Source organism: Tachypleus tridentatus, chromosome 12, assembly GCF_004210375.1.
Source record: "Tachypleus tridentatus isolate NWPU-2018 chromosome 12, ASM421037v1, whole genome shotgun sequence".
Classification (NCBI taxonomy): Eukaryota; Metazoa; Arthropoda; class Merostomata; order Xiphosura; family Limulidae; genus Tachypleus; species Tachypleus tridentatus.
In genome coordinates this window covers 130,822,599-130,845,998 of record NC_134836.1, presented here as the reverse complement: position 1 = coordinate 130,845,998, position 23,400 = coordinate 130,822,599, and the positions used below count along the sequence as shown (strand labels likewise).

The window sequence follows — 23,400 nt, the reverse complement described above, 5'->3', positions numbered from 1 at the left end:
TTTACTGGCTCTGTTGTAAAGTTAGATATTTTATAGCTTTGTAGGTTTAGCAAGAAATAAACTATGGCAGGTTTTGTAAAAGTGTGAGAACTGTCACAATTTATAGTACTAGTTGTTCACTCTGTTACTTTTATACAAAACTGGTTAATTAGAATGTACAATCTAAAGAGAAGAATGAACAGTTTATTATAATTGAAAACATACAGTACAGTGTATGAAAAATTACACCATTGGTAACAATTTCATTGTAGTAACAAAAAATTATTTGTGTGGTTACAAACTAATTATCTCAGCAGAAAAGACATGGATGCTCGTACAAAGTTTGTTACTACTTGGATTGTTAAAATCTGGTTACATACAAAACATTTGATAAAATAAATCATAGATCAACAAATACAGAAACTTAGTTTAAAAAACAGCTAAATTAGAAGTAGAAAGTTATTTGTAAAAATTGTGAAATTTATGGTGTTAAACAACATTATAATACATTAACCTCAGAAGAAGCCCATCAGTGGCTGCTGACAGGTCGCACCTCCTTGGTTGGCTGTCTGCAGCAACACTGTTTTGTAATATCAAAACTTAATATAGAAAAATAATTTCTATCTTTACAGCAAATATGGATTTGATGTCTTATCAAGTCTACTAGACACACTGGAACAGCTGGAAAATTTTTATATAGACTTGTACAGGTCATCAACAATTCTTAAAAGCCAAGCTAACGACTGTGGACTTGGGAAGAGTATATTACTAAAGTAAACATAAACATTTTGAGAGTTAAACTTTGGTCTCTCCAATCTACATGTTGCTGCAGATGTACAGAAACCAGAAGATGTAATATATTGTCATTTATCAGTATGTTCCATAAAATCTACACTAGCTGCAATTTGGCTACTTTCAAAGTTTTTCTCAATAACTTTCTAATCTCAAGTACACCATTTGATATATGTGTGTGGGGATCCTCAAGGGAAGATATTTACAGCTGGTCCTAACTTCTATCTAATATACATTTTAAGAAATATTTAATTATAAGTTATACTCGTGGAAGCTAAATTTATGAACAAACCATCATCCTATCTTTCCACCAAATATCCCATGTGCAGGGCAAGACCTTAAAGAAATATCTCAGATTACTAGTGTTTAAATGATGGGTTTATAACTTCATTATTCTCTAAAGATGTACAGTATTTTATTAGTGTTACTAATGTTCTATTAAACCACAGCTCTGTTGTAATATATAAACAGCAGGACTGGTCAGTATAAATATTCACTCTAAAGATGTACAGTTTTTTATTAGTGTTACTAATGTTCTATTCAACCACAGCTCTGTTGTAATATGTAAACAGCAGGACTGGTCAGTATAAATATTCACTCTAAAGATGTACAGTATTTTATTAGTGTTACTAATGTTCTATTAAACCATAGCTCTGTTGTAATATATAAACAGAAAGACTCATCAGTATAAATATTCACTCTAAAGATGTACAGTATTTTAGTAATGTTACTCATGTTCTATTAAACCATAGCTCTATTGTAATATATAAACAGCAGGAGTGGTCAGTATAAATATTCACTGTAAAGATGTATAGTATTTTAGTAATGTTACATATGCCCTATTTAAACAGTCACTACTTTCTGGTAGCAGAGGGTAAATTACACAAATAGTTTAAATCAAGCACAACTTCCTGTAATCAGGTTGTGAATTACACAAATAGTTTAAATCAAGCACAACTTCCTGTTATCAGATTGTGAATTACACAACGAGTTTAAGTCAACCATAGTCCAATAAATTCTGTGTGGTAAAACAGTAGTCAGTGGGAAGTATTGTAGTTATTTATAAAGATTAGTATGGTCTGTTTGAAACCAAATCTCTTCTCAAATCCAGAAATAAAAAAGGATTTTGTCATTAATATATAAAATAAGGGCAATCAGCATGGTTCAAAGTGTTACAACTAAATCATTAGAAACATGTTTGATTTATTACATTTTCTCTGTTAATTAGTATTGAATGTAATTGAAATCATGTACACTAAAACGGAGAAACGAATTAACAAGTCTACAGAATATATTCTGATGATAACCAAATGAAACAAGGACTACTTGCGTACAGATGAAAATAACCAAATAAAACAAGGACTATTTGTGTACAGATGAAAATAACCAAATGAAACAAGGACTACTTGCGTACAGATGAAAATAACCAAATAAAACAAGGACTACTTGTGTACAGATGAAAATAACCAAATGAAACAAGGCCTACTTGTGTACAGATGAAAATAACCAAATAAAACAAGGACTACTTGTATACAGATGAAAATAAGCAAATGAAACAAGGCCTACTTGTATACAGATGAAAATAAGCAAATGAAACAAGGACTACTTGTGTACAGATGAAAATAAGCAAATGAAACAAGGACTACTTGTGTACAGATGAAAATAACCAAATGAAACAAGGACTACTTGTGTACAGATGAAAATAACCAAATGAAACAAGACCTACTTGTGTACAGATGAAAATAACCAAATGAAACAAAGCCTACTTGTGTACAGATGAAAATAACCAAATGAAACAAGGACTACTTGTGTACAGATGAAAATAACCAAATGAAACAAGGACTACTTGTGTACAGATGAAAATAACCAAATGAAACAAGGACTACTTGTGTATAGATGAAAATAACCAAATAAAACAAGGACTACTTGTGTACAGATGAAACTTCTCTATTTTAATTCTCCAATTTTCAATATTCTCAAAAACTCCACAAGTGGATATTTGTAACCACTTTGAAATGTTTTGATGTATGCAGTAAAACTTGAACAACAGGAGGGGATGTTTTATGTAAACCTAGATTATTAGTGTAGGTGAGAAAATCAGTCTCTGTAAAACTTGAACAACAGGAGGGGATGTTTTATGTAAATCTAGATTATTAGTGTAGGTGAGAAAATCAATCTCTGTGAAACTTGAACAACAGGAGGGGATGTTTTATGTAAATCTAGATTATTAGTGTAGCTGCGAAAATCAGTTTCTGTAAAACTTGAACAACAGGAGGGAATGTTTATGTAAATCTAGATTATTAGTGGAGATGACAAAATCAATCTCTGTAAAACTTGAACAACAGGAGGGGATGTTTTATGTAAATCTAGATTATTAGTGGAGATGAGAAAATCAATCTCTGTAAAACTTGAACAACAGATGGGGATGTTTTATGTAAATCTAGATTGTTAGTGGAGATGAGAAAATCAGTCTCTGTAAAACTTGAACAACAGGAGGGGATGTTTTATGTAAATATAGATTATTAGTGGAGATGAAAAAATCAGTCTCTGTAAAACTTGAACAACAGGAGGAGATGTTTTATGTAAATCTAGATTATTAGTGTAGCTGAGAGAATCAGTCTCTGTAAAACTTGAACAACAGGAGGGGAATGTTTATGTAAATCTAGATTATTAGTGGAGATGAGAAAATCAATCTCTGTAAAACTTGAACAACAGGAGGGGATGTTTTATGTAAATCTAGATTATTAGTGTAGTGGCGAAAATCAGTCTCTGTAAAACTTGAACAACAGGAGGGGATGTTTTATGTAAATCTAGATTATTAGTGTAGGTGAGAAAATCAGTCTCTGTAAAACTTGAACAACAGGAGGGGATGTTTTATGTAAATCTAGATTATTAGTGTAGGTGAGAAAATCAGTCTCTGTAAAACTTGAACAACAGGAGGGGATGTTTTATGTAAATCTAGATTATTAGTGTAGGTGAGAAAATCAATCTCTGTGAAACTTGAACAACAGGAGGGGATGTTTTATGTAAATCTAGATTATTAGTGGAGATGAAAAAATCAGTCTCTGTAAAACTTGAACAACAGGAGGGGATGTTTTATGTAAATCTAGATTATTAGTGGAGATGAGAAAATCAGTCTCTGTAAAACTTGAACAACAGGAGGGGAATGTTTATGTAAATCTAGATTATTAGTGGAGATGAGAAAATCAGTCTCTGTAAAACATGAACAACAGGAGAGGATGTTTTATTTAAATCTAGATTATTAGTGGAGATGAGAAAATCAATCTCTGTAAAACTTGAACAACAGAAGAGGATGTCTTATGTAAATCTAGATTATAAATGGAGATGAGAAAATCAGTCTCTGTAAAACTTGAACAACAGGAGGGGATGTTTTATGTAAATCTAGATTATTAGTGTACGTGAGAAAATCAGTCTCTGTAAAACTTGAACAACAGGAGGGGAATGTTTATGTAAATCTAGATTATTAGTGGAGATGCAAAATCAATCTCTGTAAAACTTGAACAACAGAAGAGGATGTTTTATGTAAATCTAGATTATTAGTGGAGATGAGAAATTCAGTCTCTGTAAAACTTGAACAACAGAAGAGGATGTCTTATGTAAATCTAGATTATAAATGGAGATGAGAAAATCAGTCTCTGTAAAACTTGAACAACAGGAGGGGATGTTTTATGTAAATCTAGATTATTAGTGTACGTGAGAAAATCAGTCTCTGTAAAACTTGAACAACAGGAGGGGAATGTTTATGTAAATCTAGATTATTAGTGGAGATGACAAAATCAATCTCTGTAAAACTTGAACAACAGAAGAGGATGTTTTATGTAAATCTAGATTATTAGTGGAGATGACAAAATCAATCTCTGTAAAACTTGAACAACAGAAGAGGATGTTTTATGTAAATCTAGATTATTAGTGGAGATGACAAAATCAATCTCTGTAAAACTTGAACAACAGAAGAGGATGTTTTATGTAAATCTAGATTATTAGTGGAGATGAGAAATTCAGTCTCTGTAAAACTTGAACAACAGGAGGGGATGTTTTATGTAAATCTAGATTATTAGTGTAGGTGAGAAAATCAGTCTGTGTAAAACTTGAACAACAGGAGGGGAATGTTTATGTAAATCTAGATTATTAGTGGAGATGAGAAAATCAGTCTCTGTAAAACTTGAACAACAGGAGGGAATGTTAATTTCGTATGTTAACATCTGTCTCTCTTTATAGTTCTATCTATCTCTAAATATATATCTATATATACATATATATTATACACAGTCAAGTTAAAGAACACCACTAAAATATTCATTGTCTATCTTGAACAACAAAAACATTCATCTTAATGGAATTGATAAAAATATTTTACAAGTACTGGCATTGAGTGTGTAAAAATTAAGATCAATGTTTGTTTATAATACAAATCTACCAGTAACTATCATTGTTAATCGTGGTGTTTGATACGACTACATGTTAAGATTAATTATCAATACACATGTACAGTTACATGAGGGAAAGTGTTTACAGTTAATTCAACGCTTTCTTGGAAACTAACACTTATTAATATAATGTATTCAACATGCTCAGTGATCCACTACTGTCAGCTGTGATGATCACATGATGTAGGACAATAATAACTACTAGTACCTTAACATCACTAAAGTTAGATACGTCCATTTACATGGCTCATTCTCCTTCAGTCTGAGTACACCCCTTTGAAACAGTTATTTCTCCTGTGGGATCTTCTTCTATCCTGGAGGAGATTTCTCCATCTGTAACCAAAGCACATGAAGGACTTTATACAGTGCAGGTATCTTAAAATATCATTATAATGTATTCTTCAACTGAACAGGTTATTTTAAATTATTGGAAAATTATGTCTAGTTTCTAGATAAAATCTTACACCTTAAGATAAATCACAGCTGGAGTTTTCTAGATAAAATCTTACACTTTAAGATAAATCACAGCTGGAGTTATCTAGATAAAATCTTACACTTTAAGATAACTCACAGCTGGAGTTTTCTAGATAAAATCTTACACTTTAAGATAACTCACAGCTGGAGTTTTCTAGATAAAATCTTACACTTTAAGATAAATCACAGCTGGAGTTTTCTAGATAAAATCTTACACTTTAAGATAAATCACAGCTGGAGTTTTGTAGATAAAATCTTACACTTTAAGATAAATCACAGCTGGAGTTATCTAGATAAAATCTTACACTTTAAGATAACTCACAGCTGGAGTTTTCACGATAAAATCTTACACTTTAAGATAACTCACAGCTGGAGTTTCTAGATAAAATCTTACACTTTAAGATAACTCAAAGCTGGAGTTTCTAGATAAAATCTTACACTTTAAGATAACTCACAGCTGGAGTTTCTGGATAAAATCTTACACTTTAAGATAAATCACAGCTGGAATTTCTAGATAAAATCTTACACTTTATGATAACTCACAGCTGGAGTTTCTAGATAAAATCTTACACTTTAAGATAAATCACAGCTGGAGTTTTCTAGATAAAATCTTACACTTTAAGATAAATCACAGCTGGAGTTATCTAGATAAAATCTTACACTTTAAGATAACTCACAGCTGGAGTTTTCACGATAAAATCTTACACTTTAAGATAACTCACAGCTGGAGTTTCTAGATAAAATCTTACACTTTAAGATAACTCAAAGCTGGAGTTTCTAGATAAAATCTTACACTTTAAGATAACTCACAGCTGGAGTTTCTGGATAAAATCTTACACTTTAAGATAAATCACAGCTGGAATTTCTAGATAAAATCTTACACTTTAAGTAAAATCACAGCTGGAGTTTTCTAGATGAAATCTTTCACTTTAAGATAACACACATGGAATTTCTAGATAAAATCTTACACTTTAAGATAACTCACAGCTGGAGTTTTCTAGATAAAACCTTACACTTTAAGATAAATCACAGCTAGAGTTTCTAGATAAAATCTTTCACTTTAAGATAAATCACAGCTGGAGTTTTCTAGATAAAATCTTACACTTTAAGATAAATCACAGCTGGAGTTTTCTAGATAAAATCTTTCACTTTAAGATAAATCACAGCTGGAGTTTTCTAGATAAAATCTTTCACTTTAAGATAACACACATGGAATTTCTAGATAAAATCTTACACTTTAAGATAACTCACAGCTGGAGTTTTCTAGATAAAATCTTACACTTTAAGATAAATCACAGCTGGAGTTTTCTAGATAAAATCTTACACTTTAAGATAACTCACAGCTGAAGTTTCTAGATAAAATCTTACACTTTAAAATAACTCACAGCTGGAGTTTTCTAGATAAAATCTTACACTTTAAGATAAATCACAGCTGGAGTTTTCTAGATAAAATCTTACACTTTAAGATAAATCACAGCTGGAGTTTTCTAGATAAAATCTTTCACTTTAAGATAAATCACAGCTGGAGTTTTCTAGATAAAATCTTTCACTTTAAGATAACACACATGGAATTTCTAGATAAAATCTTACACTTTAAGATAACTCACAGCTGGAGTTTTCTAGATAAAATCTTACACTTTAAGATAACTCACAGTTGGAGTTTTCTAGATAAAATCTTACACTTTAAGATAACTCACAACTGGAATTTCTAGATAAAATCTTACACTTTAAGATAACTCACAGCTGGAATTTCTAGATAAAATCTTACACTTTAAGATAACTCAAAGCTGGAGTTTCTAGATAAAATTTTAGACTTTAAGATAACTCACAGCTGGAGTTTTCTAGATAAAATCTTACACTTTAAGATAACTCACAGCTGGTGTTTTCTAGATAAAATCTTACACTTTAAGATAAATCACAGCTGGAGTTTCTAGATAAAACCTTACACTTTAAGATAAATCACAGCTGGAGTTTCTAGATAAAATCTTACACTTGAAGATAAATCACAGCTGGAGTTTTCTAGATAAAATCTTACACTTTATGATAACTCACCACTGGAGTTTCTAGATAAAATCTTACACTTTAAGATAACTCACAGCTGGAGTTTTCTAGATAAAATCTTACACTTTATGATAACTCACAGCTGGAGTTTTCTAGATAAAATCTTACACTTTATGATAACTCACAGCTGGAGTTTCTAGATAAAATCTTACACTTTAAGATAACTCACAGCTGGAGTTTTCTAGATAAAATCTTACACTTTAAGATAAATCACAGCACAGCTTGCTCGTTGCAGCAAATATGCCTTATAATCACCTGATGGATGAAAAACATGTCACTATACATGTGTGTGTGTGTATTTTGACAATAAATTCTGATCCTAGTAAACAAAACTCAAAGTAATTCTGAACATCAGTACAGTCACTTGAGTTTCTCCTTGTAGTTTAGAATGTATTGTGCCCTCCTTCTCAGTTAACAAACTTTTAAGCCATAATGCCCACAACATCTCAAGAGGTTAAGCCAACTTAGAAGATTTGGGTTAGTCATAAATAAAAATGTTAAAAGCTAAAGTTCAAATCAATTCTAATAATAATAAGAAATGTATGTAGTCTGATATTATTAATATTGAATCAATATAGTATACTGCAGTTTAAAGTTATTCAAGTACACTCAAGTGTAGAAAACATACCCTAACAGTCATAACTGTTTCAGAAATGGTTGAAAATGTAACATAACTAACAGAGGACTTGTTGCTTTTACTTTTTGTCTTTAGAGTTTACAGAATACCTTTGTTAAAAACATTCATCAACACAACTCACCAGCTGTTTTCAACACCAGAAACTTAAGGATGTCTGAGAGAGAGACAACACCAATGACATGGTCCCAATCATCAACCATCACAAGACGATGAACCTATTGAAAATAATGGACATAAATGCCAAGCCACCTTACCTTGAAACTGAAATTTGTCAAAGTTATTGAGAAATCAAAGTACTGAATATTTCAGTCGTGTTTTAAGTTATTAAAGAGATGACCTTGCCAATTTCAACATCTTATTCAACAATTTCTAATTATATTTTATTTGTAAGTTTTACAAGAACTTTCTATTTCTTACTTAACTTGATATTTTTTGAAAAACAAAGTTCTCAGGTTATATTAATATAAGAGAGGATTAAGTAAAAACTTGGCTGAGTTTGTGACACATTTATTAAAAACACATCACTACAACATGCTCCAGAAGGGTCAGGACCAACTGGAAATCAGACAAGTTCACTGAACAAGAAAATGGATCTCTCAAACTAATCTTCCACTGAGGAAGAACTTACACCTTTTTGTTATTTTGAAAAAAACAAGAAATTTAAATTTGAAAATTATTATGACTATGTGGGAAACTGGAGACAATTCAGTTCTATAGTAACCTCTCACTTTAGTAAGGTTAAGTCAGTTCTACAGTAACTAAAGTGTAGTGCCACTTTAGTAAGGTTAAGTCAGTTCTATAGTAACTTGATGTGTAGTGCCACTTTAGTAAGGTTAAGTCAGTTCTATAGTAACTTGATGTGTAGTGCCACTTTACGAAGGTTGAGTCAGTTCTATAGTAACTTGATGTATAGTGCCACTCTAGGAAAGTTGAGTCAGTTCTATACTAACTCAAGTGTAGTAGCACTTTAGGAAGGTTGAGTCAGTTCTATAGTAACTTGATGTGTAGTGCCACTCTAGGAAGGTTGAGTAAGTTCTATAGTAACTGAAGTGTAGTGCCACTTTAGGAAGGTTGAGTCAGTTCTATAGTGACTTGATGTGTAGTACCAGTTTAGGAAGGTTGAGTCAGTTCTATAGTAACTTGATGTATAGTGCCACTCTAGGAAAGTTGAGTCAGTTCTATACTAACTCAAGTGTAGTGCCACTCTAGGAAGGTTAAGTCAGTTCTATAGTAACTTGATGTGTAGTGCCACTTTCACGAAGGTTGAGTCAGTTCTATAGTAACTTGATGTGTAGTGCCACTCTAGGAAGGTTGAGTAAGTTCTATGGTAACTGAAGTGTAGTGCCACTCTTTTAGAAAGTTGAGTCAGTTCTATAGTAACTGAAGTGTAGTACCACTTTAGGAAGGTTGAGTCAGTTCTATAGTGACTTGATGTGTAGTAGCACTTTAGGAAGGTTGAGTAAGTTCTATAGTGACTGAAGTGTAGTACCAGTTTAGGAAGGTTGAGTCAGTTCTATAGTAACTTGATGTATAGTGCCACTCTAGGAAAGTTGAGTCAGTTCTATACTAACTCAAGTGTAGTGCCACTCTAGGAAGGTTGAGTCAGTTCTATAGTAACTGATGTGTAGTGCCACTCTTTTGGAAAGTTGACTCAGTTCTATAGTTACTTGATGTGTAGTGCCATTCTAGGAAGGTTGAGTCAGTTCTATACTAACTGAAGTGTAGTAGCACTTTAGGAAGGTTGAGTCAGTTCTATACTAACTGAAGTGTAGTAGCACTTTGGGAAGGTTGAGTCAGTTCTATAGTGACTTGATGTGTAGTGCCACTCTAGGAAGGTTGAGTCAGTTCTATACTAACTGAAGTGTAGTTGCACTTTAGGAAGGTTGAGTCAGTTCTATAGTAACTTGATGTATAGTGTCACTCTAGGAAAGTTGAGTCAGTTCTATAGTGACTTGATGTGTAGTGCCACTCTAGGAAGGTTAAGTCAGTTCTATAGTAACTTGATGTATAGTGCCACTCTAGGAAAGTTGAGTCAGTTCTTTAGTAACTAATGTGTAGTGCCACTCTTTTGGAAAGTTGAGTCAGTTCTATAGTAACTGAAGTGTAGTACCACTTTAGGAAAGTTGACTCAGTTCTATGGTAACTTGAAATGTAGTACCACTATAGGAAAGTTGAGTCACTTCTATGGTAACTTGAAGTGTAGTACCACTATAGGAAAGTTGAGTCAGTTCTTTTATAGCTGAAGCGTAGTACCACTATAGGAAAGTTGAGTCAGTTCTATATTAACTTGAAGTGTAGTACCACTATAGGAAAGTTAAGTCGCTTCTATAGTAACTGAAGTGTAGTACTACTCTAGGAACGTTGAGTCAGTTCTTTTGTAGCTGAAGTGTAGTACTACTCTAGGAAGGTTGAGTCAGTTCTTTTGTAGCTGAGTATAGTGGCACTTTAGAAAGTTTGAGTCGCTTCTATAGTAACTGGTACTTTAACAGAAAGGACTGGATATGAGATATTACGTGTTTTCTCAGTTTAGAAACTTTGTATATTGACTTTCAAACATTCAGACAACTGTATTATCCAAACTTCTACAGAACTGGCTTGGGGAAACAAAAAGTAGTTTAATCTTATAAGATTATATGTCTTATCACAGTAGAAATCCTTTAAATATGAAAACCAACTTAATTTTGCATGACACAATCCAGAAAACTAAAAGACACAGTGTTCTGTGAAAGTCAGTATGATGGTTTAATAATGTTACTCACCTCAGCTTTCACGAGAATCTCCAACACTGAACCAAGTGTGTCATGAGATCTACACTTCACCACTCCTTCAAACCACTAGTAGGTAAAGTAAAAACAGAAAACACAATCACTAACAATTTAATTTAAAATATTGAACTCTGACACTTAGTGTCGTGCATTATATGCGATGCCATGTTTGTTCTTTATTATTACAATTAAAAAAAAAGAATTGTTGTAAACTGTCTGTTACAGTTTCTAGTGTGGAAAGAACTTGGCTATTATGTTTCACACACCTACTTTTGTGCAATTTGTGTTCCATGTGCTACCAACTATGAGAAATACTAAATATCAATAAAAATACATATTTATCTGCTGTACACACACAATTTATCTGCTTTCAAATAAAACATAACATTGCTTCCATATGCCACTTTTGTAAGAGAAAGTATCAGAACTTTGTTTAAAAGCATGTATAACTCAAGATAACATGTCTCTTTCTAGTAGAAAACACACCATATTAATACATAGAAACAATGACAATTAGAGAGAAAAAACCTTACTGTAAATAAACAAAAGCTAGTACAGAAGTAGATGTGACAAATATAAAACTTTAGTTGTGTACCTGATTTCGATGTTCTAATGCTTTAAGTTGTGTACCTGATTTCAATGTTCTAATGCTTTAAGTTGTGTACCTGATTTCGATGTTCTAATGCTTTAAGTTGTGTACCTGATTTCGATGTTCAAATGCTTTAAGTTGTGTACCTAATTTCGATGTTCTAATGCTTTAAGTTCTATACCTGATTTCGATGTTCTAATGCTTTAAGTTGTGTACCTGATTTCGATGTTCTAATGCTTTAAGTTCTGTACCTGATTTCGATGTTCTAATGCTTTAAGTTCTGTACCTGATTTCGATGTTCTAATGCTTTTTTTACAGTTACATCAAGATTGTTGTAAGTTTTCTCAGCTGCAAGATTCTGAAACACAAGAAAGTAGCATTAGAAAACTGTTACTTTTACACCTACTAATGTCTTTACTCAAAGTTCTTCTATTAAAGTGGTGAAAGGAAAAACATATTACACAATTAAAAGGAAGGTTAATAAAATACACCCGATAAAGAAAGGTTAGTAAAAAGTTAAAATTAAATTTAGTCAAGTTCATAAAAGGAAATTAAGGTAAAACAAAACAAAGTTAAAAAAACCCATAAATATCATAAAACTAATGTTTACATCAAGTCTACAGTGGTATGAGATAAACTACAGAAATACAAGATGTAAAGAACTTTCTGTAACATAACTGTAATTATCATAACTCACCAGGAAGACTAACAGGTAAGTACAAAAACTACCGTTAGTCACCTAAAGTTGGCCTTACTAGTCCTGGTTCTGAGTTATTTGATGTTATAGCCATTTTCAGAAAGTAAAGTAATAAAAAAGTTTTAAAAGACATCTAGCAAAATTATAAATAATAACTCGCTAGGATGACTAACTGGTAGTTCAAACAGCAGTGTTAGTCACCTGAAGTTGACCTTTCCAGTCATGGTTTTGAGTCATTTAATGTTATGTCCAGTTTCAAATCATACTAGATGAACTGTGATTTTTAAAAGGGAACCACATTAAAAAGGTGTAGTGTATAAATAAAAAAACTGAAACGGTATTAGAAAGTTTAATGGTCTTTAAAAATCTAAAAACTTTACCCAGATGGACAGTGTCACCATCACCAATAACACTGTCTAATGTTATGGATAAACCTTGGGACAGAACATGTTTAAAATGGTGCTGTCGTTGAGAGTCATAACGACAGCAAGACAGTAAAATATGGCTTACAGTGATTTGAGTGTCACACAAACTACACACTGGTGCATCAGTTCCAGATTAAAATGTTGAGAACATCCAACAATGGTATTTGGTTGACCCTAGCCCGAGTGGACCAGCCAATTGACCAAAGTGGTGTGTTATGGTTGGACCCCTCAACCACCAGGATCCTCTCCTCCCATTCATGGTTTGCCATGCACAGCAAACATGTGGATGAATGTTTATATCACAGAGGATGTAAATTGAAAGAACAGAACCTTCCCTGGGAGGTTCTGTGATCACGTACAGGAATCCACACTGAGGGGAATCTCTTCTGTTCTAGAGAAAGTAAAATTGTCACCATAGTGACACTTTGACAGTGATTTCTTTTATATGTAATGTCACAATAACAAAATAACACAATTTTACAATGGTGACTGTCCTATGTCACAATAACAAAATGACACTGATAGTGTTTGCCATCATAATCACAGTAGGAATGCAACATTTTAATAAATGGAAGAGTCCAGTAGTAGATCTAGGATTTTGGAAAAGGGGTGCAGTCATGTGGGTGGGAAACATACAATTTATACTCTTACATATAATAAGTTATCGGTCTGTAGCTAGAAGAGGCAGGAATCAATATACGTAAATTTGTTTTTAAATAAATGCACTTTAGAAAAATACAAAATTATGAAAGAGGGGCAAAAGCACTCCCCTGAATCTGCTATTGGCACATTCACTCACTTATATGGACTATTTTGGTATTCAGTAAAAAATTCCCATTAAAAACACTTTTATTATCTCAACTTTTATAAGTACAATTCAGTATTTTTTGTTAAAATTAAAAATACTATAAGAGAACTATGAATGTGCATGTCAAGATTAATTACAAAATTAAAAATACTATAAAAGAACTATGAATGTGCATGTCAAGGTTAATTATAAAATTAAAAATACTATAAGAGAACTATGAATGTGCATGTCAAGGTTAATGATAAAATTAAAAATACTATAAGAGAACTATGAATGTGCATGTCAAGGTTAATGATAAAATTAAAAATACTATAAGAGAACTATGAATGTGCATGTCAAGGTTAATTATAAAATTAAAAATACTATAAGAGAACTATGAATGTGCATGTCAAGGTTAATGATAAAATTAAAAATACTATAAGAGAACTATGAATGTGCATGTCAAGGTTAATGATAAAATTAAAAAATACTATAAGAGAACTATGAATGTGCATGTCAAGGTTAATGATAAAATTAAAAATACTATAAGAGAACTATGAATGTGCATGTCAAGGTTAATGATAAAATTAAAAATACTATAAGAGAACTATGAATGTGCATGTCAAGGTTAATGATAAAATTAAAAATACTATAAGAGAACTATGAATGTGCATGTGGTTAATGATAAAATTAAAAATATTATAAGAGAACTATGAATGTGCATGTCAAGGTTAATGATAAAATTAAAAATACTATAAGAGAACTATGAATGTGCATGTCAAGGTTAATGATAAAATTAAAAATACTATAAGAGAGCTATGAATGTGCATGTCAAGGTTAATGATAAAATTAAAAATAGTATAAGAGAACTATGAATGTGTATGTCAAGGTTAATGATAAAGTAAACTACATTTATTGTTCTTACAATAACATCGAACTTGGCATAAATATCGACGACTCTGCCGTGTTAGTTCACTACTGGCAGAGCCGATACTCTCCTCTCTATGAACTGGTTTAGTGCCACAATAACAGGAGTGTCTTCTCTGGCCTGGAAACAAACCATAATAATGACATCACTCTCGACATCACTGACCATAATAATGAATACCTTTTGTACAATGAAGAATAACATTTATTTTTATTTTACATTAAATGTGAAGCGTTTGTGTATTTAGAAGTTAAAATATCACATTTTAGCAAAAAAATTATTCATGTGAAGTTAATGTGAAAAATTAAACTAATTTACAACTGGATTAAAACTACAATATCCATGAGGGAATAGATTCCATTACAGATATTCTGAACAATGTATCATAAGAAAGCTTACTGCTGCTATGTTGGTGTAAGTTCCTATCTGCAGGTCTTGTAAGGTCTGGTTGAGATAACTTGGTTTTGGTAGCTCAGAAAACTAAAAGAAATGTAGAAATAGATTTGAAGATGATATAGAAAAGTGGTTTATACTTAAATATAGCTTATAACACTAGAACAATATTCTTCCACTGCAAAGTTGTTTGTTTTCTGATACTAATAATTTCACTTTAGAAAAAAAGTATGATTCATTTGTCATCAACCATTCACTAATGAAAAAACAGGTTTAGTGGGTTTGCAAGAAGTTGGGCCAACCAAGATTAACAACAACTAAAGTAATGTCATAGTACAAGCAAGGAATTAAAGGGAATTTGTTAGTGTACCGTCGCCTGTCCTTCCTCTGTTAGTGTACCGTCACCTGTCCTTCCTCTGCTAGTGTACCGTCGCCTGTCCTTCCTCTACTAGTGTACCGTCAGCCTGTCCTTCCTCTACTAGTGTACCGTCACCTGTCCTTCCTCTGTTAGTGTACCATCACTTTTCCTTCCTCTGTTAGTGTACCATCACTTGTCCTTCCTCTGCTAGTGTACCATCACTTGTCCTTCCTCTGCTAGTGTACCATCACTTGTCCTTCCTCTGTTAGTGTACCATCACTTGTTCTTCCTCTACTAGTGTGCATTGCCTTGTCCTTCCTCTGCTAGTGTACGCTCACTTGTCCTTCCTCTGCTAGTGTATCTGCCCACTTGTCCTTCCTCTGCTAGTGTAATCACACACTTGTCCTTCCTCTGCTGGTGTGCATCACACTTGTCCTTCCTCTGCTAGTGTAATCACACCTGTCCTTCCTCTGTTGGTTTATCGTTGCCTGTCCTTCCTCTGTTAGTTTATCGTCGCCTGTCCTTCCTCTGTTAGTGTAATTGTCGCCTGTCCTTCCTCTACTAGTGTAATGCCTCACCTGTCCTTCCTCTACTAGTGTAATTCTCACCTGTCCTTCCTCTGCTAGGTGTACCATCGTCCTGTCCTTCCTCTACTAGTGTAATGTGCCGTCTTGTCCTTCCTCTGCTAGTGTACCATCACTTGTCCTTCCTCTGCTAGTGTACCATCACTTTTCCTTCCTCTGTTAGTGTACCATCACTTGTCCTTCCTCTACTAGTGTACCATCACTTGTCCTTCCTCTGCTAGTGTACCATCACTTGTCCTTCCTCTGCTAGTGTAATTGTCAGCTTGTCCTTCCTCTGCTAGTGTACCATCACTTGTCCTTCCTCTACTAGTGTACCATCACTTGTCCTTCCTCTGCTAGTGTGTGGTCATCACTTGTTCTTCCTCTACTAGTGTAATTGTCCTGTCCTTCCTCTGTTCATTGTCCACTTGTCCTTCCTCTGCTAGTATCGCTCACTTGTCCTTCCTCTGTTAGTGTATCGTCACTTGTCCTTCCTCTGCTGTAATTGCCGTCACCTGTCCTTCCTCTCTGTGTGTGTAATTGCCCTTCCTTCCTCTGCTAGTGTTCATTGCTTGTCCTTCCTCTGCTAGGTGTATTGCCATCACCTGTCCTTCCTCTACTAGTGTAATTCATCACCTGTCCTTCCTCTACTAGTGTACCATCACTTTGTCCTTCTACTGAGTGTGTACCATCACTTGTCCTTCTCTGTTAGTGTACCCTCACCTGTTCTTCCTCTACTACTGTGTAATTGTCACCTTGTCCTTCCTTCTGCTAGTGTAATACCACTTGTCCTTCCTCTGCTAGTGGTGTGCCACACTTGTCCTTCCTCTGCTAGGTAATCACACTTGTCCTTCCTCTGCTGTGTAATGCACACTTGTCCTTCCTCTGCTAGTACTGCATCACCTGTCCTTCCTCTGTTAGTGTAATCAGGTCACCTGTCCTTCCTTCTGTTAGTACAGCCGCCTGTCCTTCCTCTACTAGTGTAATTGCTGCCTGTCCTTCCTCTACTAGTGTAATCCCTCACCTGTCCTTCCTCTGCTAGTGTACCTCACCTGTCCTTCCTCTGCTAGTGTACCTCCTCACCTGTCCTTCCTCTACTAGTGTACTGCTGTGCCTGTCCTTCTCTGTTAGTGTACCATCGCCTGTCCTTCCTCTCTGCTTCAGTGTACCGTCGCCTGTCCTTCCTCTGCTAGTGTACCGTCGCCTGTCCTTCCTCTGCTAGTGTACCGTCGCCTGTCCTTCCTCTGTTAGTTTACCCTCACTTGTCCTTCCTCTGCTAGTGTACCCTCACTTGTCCTTCCTCTGTTAATGTAGTGTCCTGTCATCTGTCCTTCTGCTGTTAGTATAGTGTCATCTGTTTTTCAATTGTTAGAGTACCATCATAATTTCAATTTCAATCTACTTATTCAGAAAAGATGAGTAGGACCTGAACAATACAATAATAATAATATTCTAAGTTACAATCTACTCGGTCAGTTTATGCAGAGAAAATGACTAGAACCTGAACCATACAATAATAATAATAGTTTTAGTTACAATCTACTACTTGGTCAGTTTATTCAGAGAAGGTGAGTAGGACCTGAACCATACAATAGTAATAATATTCTAAGTTAAAATCTACTCGATCAATTTATGCAGAGAAAATGACTAGAACCTGAACAATACAATAATAATAATATTCTAAGTTACAATCTACTCGGTCAGTTTATGCAGAGAAAATGACTAGAACCTGAACCATACAATAATAATAATAGTTTTAGTTACAATCTACTACTTGGTCAGTTTATTCAGAGAAGGTGAGTAGGACCTGAACCATACAATAGTAATAATATTCTAAGTTAAAATCTACTCGATCAATTTATGCAGAGAAAATGACTAGAACCTGAACAATACAATATTAATAATAATTTAAGTTATAATCTACTCAGTTAGTTTATTCAGAGAAGATGAGTAGGAACTGAACCACACAATAATAATAATAGTTTAAGTTAAAATCTACTGGGTCAGTTTATTTCTATTAATTACAGTAACAAGTTTACATATATTACTGTTATTTTTTCAATGCATCACAAGAAAAACATACATATCTGTATTTGCTGATGTAAAAAAAAAGTGACTTGTTTGTAATAACATAAACTTCGTATGTTTCAGAACTGTAAACCTTATCTTGTAATAACATACTCTTCGTATGTTTCAGAACTATAAACCTTATCTTGTAATAACATAAACTGTAAATCTGAATTCTCAAACTTTCTTCTTTATACTTTCTAGTTGATCTTGTTAAAGATGTCCTACATTTAGGCCTAAAACCAAGATTTATAGAAAAACCCAAGTTACCTGAGTAACTGGGTCACTGTCAGTTAATTTCAGCGTGAACTACTTCATCTGTTTAATCATGTTTGATCACAGTAATGAATCTAAAAAACTTACATAAAGAAATAGAAACTTGAGTATCCTCTTGTGAGTAAGGATGTACAACACATTTCTTGACTGAGGGTCAATTACTGGCAGTCGATGAATCTTATACTGAATCAGCTTCTTAATAGCTTCATACAGACTGTGCGGGTGAATTTAATTAGTTACATCACGAAGATAAAACACACTGTTAAAAGAAACTTTTGATTTTAAAATGTTTCTGTTCTCAATAATATTTAATGTCTACCAGAAGGACCGTTACTTTGTTTATTAAGAATTATAACAGACTGTACAATATGTATATGTCTTATGTTTTTATATCATGGAAATTTTAATAAACTGAACAATACTAAGAAAAGTTAGAAAAACTCGTGAATCCAACCGTTAATCTTTAACTAACTCCCTAATACAACTGTTAATGTTCAACTAACTCCCTAATACAACCGTTAATGTTCAACTAACTCCCGAATCCAACCGTTAATCTTTAACTAACTCCCTAATACAACTGTTAATATTCAACTAACTCCCTAATACAACCGTTAATGTTCAACTAACTCCCGAATCCAACCGTTAATCTTTAACTAACTCCCTAATACAACTGTTAATATTCAACTAACTCCAAAATCCAACCGTTAATGTTCAACTAACTCTGGAATGCAACCGTTAATGTTCAACTAACTCCCTAATACAACTGTTAATGTTCAACTAACTCCCTAATACAACTGTTAATGTTCAACTAACTCTGGAATCCAACTGTTATTGTTCAACTAACTCTGGAATCCAACTGTTATTGTTTAACTAACTCTAGCATACAACTGTTAATGTTCAACTAACTCTGGAATCCAACTGTTAATGTTCAACGAACTCTGGAATCCAACCGTTAATGTTCAACTAACTCTGGAATCCAACCGTTAATGTTCAACTAACTCTGGAATCCAACTGTTAATGTTCAACTAACTCTGGAATCCAACTGTTAATGTTCAACTAACTCTGGAAATCAACTGTTAATGTTCAACTAACTCTGGAATCCAACTGTTAATGTACAACTAACTCTGGAATAAACCGTTAATGTTCAACTAACTCTGGAATACAACTGTTAATGTTCAAGTAACTTTGGAATACAACTGTTAATGTTCAACTAACTCCCTAATACAACTGTTAATGTTCAACTAACTCTGGAATCCAACTGTTAATGTTCAACTAACTCTGGAATACAACCGTTAATGTTCAACTAACTCTGGAATACAACCGTTAATGTTCAACTAACTCTGGAATACAACCGTTAATGTTCAACTAACTCTGGAATCCAACCATTAATGTTCAACTAACTCTGGAATCCAACTGTTAATGTTCAACTAACTCTGGAATACAACTGTTAATGTTTAACTAACTCTGGAATACAACTGTTAATGTTCAACTAACTCCCTAATACAACTGTTAATGTTCAACTAACTCTGGAATCCAACAGTTAATGTTCAACTAACTCTGGAATCCAACTGTTAATGTTCAACTAACTCTGGAATACAACCGTTAATGTTCAACTAACTCTGGAATACAACTGTTAATGTTCAAGTAACTTTGGAATACAACTGTTAATGTTCAAGTAACTTTGGAATACAACTGTTAATGTTCAACTAACTCTGGAATCCAACAGTTAATGTTCAACTAACTCTGGAATCCAACTGTTAATGTTCAACTAACTCTGGAATACAAACGTTAATGTTCAACTAACTCTGGAATACAACTGTTAATGTTCAAGTAACTTTGGAATACAACTGTTAATGTTCAACTAACTCTGGAATCCAACCGTTATTGTTCAACTAACTCTGGAATGCAACCGTTAATGTTCAACTAACTCTGGAATCCAACTGTTAATGTTCAACTAACTCTGGAATACAACTGTTAATGTTTAACTAACTCTGGAATACAACTGTTAATGTTCAACTAACTTCCTAATACAACTGTTAATGTTCAACTAACTCCCTAATACAACCGTTAATGTTCAACTAACTCCCGAATCCAACCGTTAATCTTTAACTAACTCCCTAATACAACTGTTAATATTCAACTAACTCCTAATACAACTGTTAATGTTCAACTAACTCCCGAATCCAACCGTTAATCTTTAACTAACTCCCTAATACAACTGTTAATATTCAACTAACTCCAAAATCCAACCGTTAATGTTCAACTAACTCTGGAATGCAACCGTTAATGTTCAACTAACTCCCTAATACAACTGTTAATGTTCAACTAACTCCCTAATACAACTGTTAATGTTCAACTAACTCTGGAATCCAACTGTTATTGTTTAACTAACTCTAGCATACAACTGTTAATGTTCAACTAACTCTGGAATCCAACTGTTAATGTTCAACGAACTCTGGAATCCAACCGTTAATGTTCAATTAACTCTGGAATCCAACCGTTAATGTTCAACTAACTCTGGAATCCAACTGTTAATGTTCAACTAACTCTGGAATCCAACTGTTAATGTTCAACTAACTCTGGAAATCAACTGTTAATGTTCAACTAACTCTGAATCCAACTGTTAATGTACAACTAACTCTGGAATAAACGTTAATGTTCAACTAACTCTGGAATACAACTGTTAATGTTCAAGTAACTTTGGAATACAACTGTTAATGTTCAACTAACTCCCTAATACAACTGTTAATGTTCAACTAACTCTGGAATCCAACTGTTAATGTTCAACTAACTCTGGAATACAACCGTTAATGTTCAACTAACTCTGGAATACAACCGTTAATGTTCAACTAACTCTGGAATACAACCGTTAATGTTCAACTAACTCTGGAATCCAACCATTAATGTTCAACTAACTCTGGAATCCAACTGTTAATGTTCAACTAACTCTGGAATACAACTGTTAATGTTTAACTAACTCTGGAATACAACTGTTAATGTTCAACTAACTCCCTAATACAACTGTTAATGTTCAACTAACTCTGGAATCCAACAGTTAATGTTCAACTAACTCTGGAATCCAACTGTTAATGTTCAACTAACTCTGGAATACAACCGTTAATGTTCAACTAACTCTGGAATACAACTGTTAATGTTCAAGTAACTTTGGAATACAACTGTTAATGTTCAACTAACTCTGGAATACAACTGTTAATGTTCAACTAACTCTGGAATCCAACTGTTAATGTTCAACTAACTCTGGAATACAACCGTTAATGTTCAACTAACTCTGGAATACAACTGTTAATGTTCAAGTAACTTTGGAATACAACTGTTAATGTTCAACTAACTCTGGAATCCAACCGTTATTGTTCAACTAACTCTGGAATGCAACCGTTAATGTTCAACTAACTCTGGAATCCAACTGTTAATGTTCAACTAACTCTGGAATACAACTGTTAATGTTTAACTAACTCTGGAATACAACTGTTAATGTTCAACTAACTTCCTAATACAACTGTTAATGTTCAACTAACTCTGGAATCCAACTGTTAATGTTCAACTAACTCTGGAATCCAACTGTTAATGTTCAACTAACTCTGGAATACAACCGTTAATGTTCAACTAACTCTGGAATACAACTGTTAATGTTCAAGTAACTTTGGAATACAACTGTTAATGTTCAAGTAACTTTGGAATACAACTGTTAATGTTCAACTAACTCTGGAATCCAACTGTTATTGTTCAACTAACTCTGGAATGCAACCGTTAATGTTCAACTAACTCTAGAATCCAACTGTTAATGTTCAACTAACTCTGGAATACAACTGTTAATGTTCAACTAACTCCCTAATACAACTGTTAATGTTCAACTAATTCTGGAATACAACCGTTAATGTTCAACTAACTCTGGAATACAACTGTTAATGTTCAAGTAACTTTGGAATACAACTGTTAATGTTCAAATAACTTTGGAATACAACTGTTAATGTTCAAGTAACTTTGGAATACAACTGTTAATGTTCAACTAACTCTGGAATCCAACCGTTAATGTTCAACTAACTCTGGAATACAACTGTTAATGTTCAACTAACTCCCTAATACAACTGTTAATGTTCAACTAACTCTGGAATACAACTGTTAATGTTCAACTAACTCCCTAATACAACTGTTAATGTTCAACTAACTCTGGAATCCAACTGTTAATGTTCAACTTACTCTGGAATACAACCGTTAATGTTCAACTAACTCTGGAATACAACTGTTAATGTTCAAGTAACTTTGGAATACAACTGTTAATGTTCAACTACCTCTGGAATACAACTGTTAATGTTCAACTAACTCTGGAATCCAACCATTAATGTTCAACTGTTCAACTAACTCTGGAATACAACTGTTAATGTTCAACTAACTCTGGAATACAACTGTTAATGTTCAACTAACTCCCTAATACAACTGTTAATGTTCAACTAACTCTGGAATCCAACTGTTAATGTTCAACTAACTCTGGAATACAACCGTTAATGTTCAACTAACTCTGGAATACAACTGTTAATGTTCAAGTAACTTTGGAATACAACTGTTAATGTTCAACTAACTCTGGAATCCAACTGTTAATGTTCAACTAACTCTGGAATACAACTGTTAATGTTCAACTAACTCCGAAATACAACTGTTAATGTTCAACTAACTCTGGAATACAACCGTTAATGTTCAACTAACTCTGGAATACAACTGTTAATGTTCAACTAACACCCTAATACAACTGTTAATGTTCAACTAACTCTGGAATCCAACTGTTAATGTTCAACTAACTCTGGAATACAACTGTTAATGTTTAACTAACTCTGGAATACAACTGTTAATGTTCAACTAACTCCCTAATACAACTGTTAATGTTCAACTAACTCTGGAATCCAACTGTTAATGTTCAACTAACTCTGGAATCCAACTGTTAATGTTCAACTAACTCTGGAATACAACCGTTAATGTTCAACTAACTCTGGAATACAACTGTTAATGTTCAAGTAACTTTGGAATACAACTGTTAATGTTCAACTAACTCTGGAATCCAACTGTTATTGTTCAACTAACTCTGGAATGCAACCGTTAATGTTCAACTAGCTCTGGAATCCAACTGTTAATGTTCAACTAACTCTGG

At 33.4% G+C, this 23,400-nt stretch overlaps 1 protein-coding gene across 3 annotated transcripts in view; it reads right to left on the bottom strand.

Moving 5' to 3' along the window:
* LOC143234704 (5'-AMP-activated protein kinase subunit gamma-1-like) overlaps window positions 1-23,400 on the bottom strand; it is a 133,924-nt gene that overhangs the window by 6,843 nt on the left and 103,681 nt on the right. Inside the window, exons 11-17 of one of the 3 annotated variants that reach the window (XM_076472264.1) lie at window positions 18,327-18,453; window positions 14,982-15,062; window positions 14,580-14,702; window positions 12,032-12,103; window positions 11,151-11,225; window positions 8,513-8,606; window positions 5,428-5,552 (exon numbers count right to left, since the gene is read on the bottom strand). In XM_076472264.1, the coding sequence (XP_076328379.1) occupies window positions 14,622-14,702; window positions 14,982-15,062; window positions 18,327-18,453 (289 nt within the window). In that variant the 3' untranslated portion in view covers window positions 5,428-5,552; window positions 8,513-8,606; window positions 11,151-11,225; window positions 12,032-12,103; window positions 14,580-14,621. Of the gene's footprint in view, window positions 1-169; window positions 5,553-8,512; window positions 8,607-11,150; window positions 11,226-12,031; window positions 12,104-14,579; window positions 14,703-14,981; window positions 15,063-18,326; window positions 18,454-23,400 lie in introns of those variants that run through there. The other 2 variants (XM_076472263.1, XM_076472262.1) reach the window with 2 other exon arrangements.